This window comes from Euphorbia lathyris, chromosome 10 (assembly GCF_963576675.1).
Source record: "Euphorbia lathyris chromosome 10, ddEupLath1.1, whole genome shotgun sequence".
Lineage (NCBI taxonomy): Eukaryota > Viridiplantae > Streptophyta > Magnoliopsida > Malpighiales > Euphorbiaceae > Euphorbia > Euphorbia lathyris.
The window spans coordinates 35,874,788-35,879,447 of NC_088919.1; the positions used below are offsets into that span (position 1 = coordinate 35,874,788).

At 36.5% G+C, this 4,660-nt stretch overlaps 1 protein-coding gene across 1 annotated transcript; it reads left to right on the forward strand.

Annotated features, from left to right (window-relative positions):
• Positions 1–451: 451 nt before the first annotated feature.
• Positions 452–3,532, forward strand: LOC136210000 (probably inactive leucine-rich repeat receptor-like protein kinase At5g06940). Its single transcript, XM_066001658.1, has 2 exons — positions 452–2,839; positions 2,923–3,532. Exons 1-2 carry the CDS (start codon positions 538–540, stop codon positions 3,291–3,293), a joined length of 2,673 nt encoding a protein of 890 aa, XP_065857730.1. The 5' UTR covers positions 452–537; the 3' UTR covers positions 3,294–3,532.
• Positions 3,533–4,660: the final 1,128 nt, after the last annotated feature.

Below are 4,660 nucleotides of genomic sequence, written 5' to 3' on the forward strand. Positions count from 1 at the left end.
TAGCATCTCGAATAATTTTGGAACAGGCGGTTTTCATCTGCTCAGAAATGTATTAAGCCTTGTAACTATAAGTGAGAAGTAGATCTGTCATGTTTGTTACACATAATTTAAAAACATATCTTCATTTTTTTTTTTTTTGAGCAAAAAACATATCTTCATTTAAAAAAGTAAATATGATTTTTTAAATTTATCCTAAGTTAAAAACTATACTATATTCTTTTTTTTGAAAGAAGTAATAAATAAACAACATTTTCTTAAGACCTAGAATAATGTCATGGCAGAAAATTCCAATCTTGGATTACGCTTGAGGAAAACTGAAAAAGCCGTAGAAAGAAAAAAAAAAAAAAAAAAAGAAAGTTGAAAAGTTGATTTGCTTTTGTTATAATTGCTTTACGGAAAAAGTCAAAAAAAGACTTGTTTGCATAGGTCAGAATTCAGAGATACCCTCTCTCCTTAACCCATCAACATCTCACTATCACTTCACTCATATATACTAAAGAAAAGATTGAAGCTTTCTCTCTCTTTCAACCTCTATCAATGGCTTCTTCTACTATTTACACTTACTGTTTTCTTTTCTCTATCAGCTTTCCTGCTCTCTTCTTTCTCACTACTTGTGCTTTATCTGAATCTGATATACTTCTCTCCTTCAAAGCCTCCATTGAAGACCCTAAGGAATCTCTTTCAACTTGGTCTTCCACCTCTAATCTCCATTTTTGTAACTGGACTGGCATCAATTGCTCTACTCCATTTTCACTCACTGTTACTTCTATCAATCTTCAGAGTTTGAATCTTTCTGGTGAAATCTCTTCTTCTATATGTCAATTAACCAATTTGTCTCTTCTTAATCTTGCTGATAATCTCTTTAATCAGCCTATACCTCTGCACCTTTCTCAGTGTACTTCTTTGGTTACTTTGAATCTCAGTAATAATCTCATTTGGGGAACTATCCCTGAGCAGATTTCTGGGTTTCAATCCTTGAGAGTGCTTGATTTTGCCAGGAATCACATTGAGGGCAAAATCCCAGATACTATTGGGTCGTTGGTGAATCTTCAAGTTCTCAACTTTGGAAGTAACTTGCTTTCAGGTATTGTTCCTTCTATTTTTGGAAATCTCACTGAGCTTCGTGTGCTTGATTTGTCACAAAATTCATATTTGGTCAGTGAAATTCCTAGTGAAATTGGGAAACTTAAGAAGCTTGAGCAACTTTTCTTACAAAGCTCTGGTTTTTATGGTGAAATTCCACATACTTTTGTGGGTTTGCAGAGTTTAGCTATTTTAGACATGTCACAGAACAACCTAAGTGGTGTTATTCCTTCAACATTAGGGTCTTCACTCAAGAACTTAGTGTCTTTTGATGTCTCACAAAACAAGCTTTCTGGGTCATACCCAAATGGTATATGCACTTCTCAAGGCCTCAAAAACATTGCTTTACATACTAATTTATTCAGCGGTTCAATACCTAGTTCAGTTAGAGAATGCTTCAATCTTGAGAGGTTTCAAGTTCAAAACAATGAGTTTTCTGGTGATTTCCCTGATGGGTTATGGTCATTAAGCAAAATAAAGCTCATTAGAGCAGAAAACAACAGATTATCAGGTAATATACCAGATTCAATATCAATGGCTACTCAATTGGAGCAAGTTCAGATTGATAATAACAGCTTTACTAGTAACATTCCTCGTGGTCTTGGTATGGTTAAGGCTCTTTATAGGTTTTCTGCATCTCTTAATGCTTTCAATGGTAAATTGCCTCCTAATTTTTGTGATTCTCCAGTTATGAGTATCATAAATCTGTCTCATAATTCCCTTTTGGGTCAAATTCCCGAGCTGACAAAGTGCCGGAAATTGGTGTCATTGTCTTTGGCAGACAATGGTTTCACCGGAGAAATCCCTCCTTCACTTGCTGATTTGCCTGTGCTTACTTACCTTGATCTGTCTGATAACAATCTTACTGGTTCTGTTCCACAAGGACTTCAAAACCTAAAACTTGCTCTTTTCAATGTATCGTTTAACCAACTTTCCGGTAGAGTCCCTCCTGCACTAATCTCCGGTCTCCCTGCCTCCTTCTTGGAAGGAAACCCTGGCCTTTGTGGTCCGGGGTTGCCCAATTCCTGCTCTGATGAGATGCCAAGACTCCATCACTCGGTTGGCCTTAGTGCAATGACATGTGCACTTATATCTATAGCATTTGGGGTTGGAATATTGCTTGTTGCTGCTGGCTTTTTCGTGTTTCATCGATCATCGAAGCAGAAATCTCAAGCAGGCGGTTGGCGTTCCGTGTTTTTCTATCCTCTTAGAGTAACTGAGCATGATTTGATTATGGCAATGAATGAGAAAACGGCTGTAGGAAGCGGCGGAGCATTCGGTAGGGTATACATTATAAGTTTACCAAGTGGAGAACTTGTTGCTGTAAAGAAGCTAGTGAACATTGGGAGCCAAACTTCGAAAGTATTAAAGGCTGAGATTAAGACATTAGCCAAGATCAGGCATAAGAACATAGTTAAAGTTCTTGGTTATTGCCATTCAGACGAAGCAATCTTTCTCATTTATGAATACTTGCATAAAGGGAGCTTGGGAGATCTGATTGGGAAACCAGATAGTGATCTGTTGCAATGGAGTGTTAGACTCCGGATTGCCATTGGTGTTGCTCAAGGATTAGCATACCTTCACAAGGATTATGCTCCACGTTTACTCCACAGGAACATCAAGTCGAGAAATATCCTCGTGGATATGGATTTCGAGCCAAAGCTGACCGATTTTGCTATGGATCGAATAGTGGGAGATGCTGCATTCCGGTCTACTATTGCCTCCGAATGTGCAGACTCCTGTTACAATGCTCCTGGTATGTTTCTTTCCCTAGTAGTTTTTCATAAATGTGATATCGTTTAGAAAAGCATTAACATGATTGATCACTTGGGATTGCAGAAGTTGGATACAGTAAGAAAGCAAGTGAGCAAATGGATGTATACAGCTACGGTGTTGTGCTAATGGAGCTGATAACCGGGCGACAAGCTGAGAAAGCAGAACCATCTGAATCTCTTGATATTGTGAAGTGGGTTAGAAGGAAAATCAACATAAACAATGGAGCAGTACAAGTTCTAGATCCTAAAATATCAAAGAGTTTTCAACAAGAGATGCTAGGAGCTCTAGACATTGCGATTAGATGCACGTCTGTGATGCCAGAGAAAAGACCAGCAATGGTTGAAGTTGTAAGAGGACTTCTTTGCTTAAGTTCCAGTACTCAGTTTCCACGCCCCAGCTTGTCGAGTGCAGAGGCGTCTTCGCTTCCAGTTTAAATTCTAGATTACCAATTTTTCTTTCTTTCTTGCATTGGGTGTCACTTGATTTCACATATTTGAGGAAAGAAAAAGAAATGCTTGTATGGAGTTGTCTCATGTCATGTCTGCTCTGGGTTTGGATGAATTTGTTTAACACCAAATGCAACCTAAAACTTATAATGTTATGTGGATATATAATCTCAACTTGTTTCTACAATAGATATATGCCTCTCAACTTTAGCATTTTTCATTATTGTCATACCTAAACTATCATTTGTGATTTGAAAATAGTTCAACTTTCCATCAGTGTATTAAAGTTATTAAAATATCTAACAACTTGTCAATTTAACTACATATTTTAACAATTTATAATCCATTTAAGCTTAGTGTGAAATACCTATTTTACTTTTAATATATTTTAATTCTAATATGAGAAGAATCATGTAGCTGCTTTATCATAATTAAAATGCTATTCTAACTGATGGAAGAGACCTCAAAGGTATAATATACATTTTCCTATACGGACAATGATTATAGTTTCAAATCAATATGCCGAAACAGGCTTCAAAGGATGGTTAAAACCGTCGTCCAAAAAAGAAAAAAAAAATTGTCACAGTGTTCGTTGCCGTCATGCTATGACGGACGGAAACTGTCGTTTGTCACTTTGCATAACAAACACCAAATTATTGTATGTCTAATTACATGATAGAATATCTAACCAAATCTGTCAAAAAAAGAAGAAGTAAACATGATATCATTGAGAAATTTCCCTTGATTACAATTGTTGGAATATTAAATGTTAGGTTAAGAATGAATTGAGCAATTTCCCTTTATTATTAGAGTATAAATGCATAGATAGACTAGTTACAAGTTAGAGTAAAACTGTAGGGGATAGATACAAATATTAACTAAACTGATCTCTAATAATTGAATAAATATAAACAAATATATACTTAAAGATATTACTAGATAATAATAATAATAATAATATCTCTAACACCCCCCGACAAGCCGATAGTGGGCTTGAATAGTGTGTCTTGTGCGAAACTATTGAAACAGAGCACTAGCCAGAGGCTTGGTGAGAACGTCTACCACCTGATCATTTGTAGGAATAAACTGCACATTGAGGAATCCTGTATCTACATGTTCCTTAACAAAATGATAATCCAACTCGATGTGTTTTGTCCGAGCATGAAAGACATGATTAACAGTGAGGTAAATAACACCAACATTATCACACCATAGTTGAGTTGGACTCTCTGTATAGGGAAGCCAAGATCTTGCAGAACTGACCGAAACCATAACAATTCAGCCATCGTGTTTTGCAACAACTTTATATTTGCTCTTCGTGGAGGACCGATGGATGGTCGGTTGTTTATGAGTAT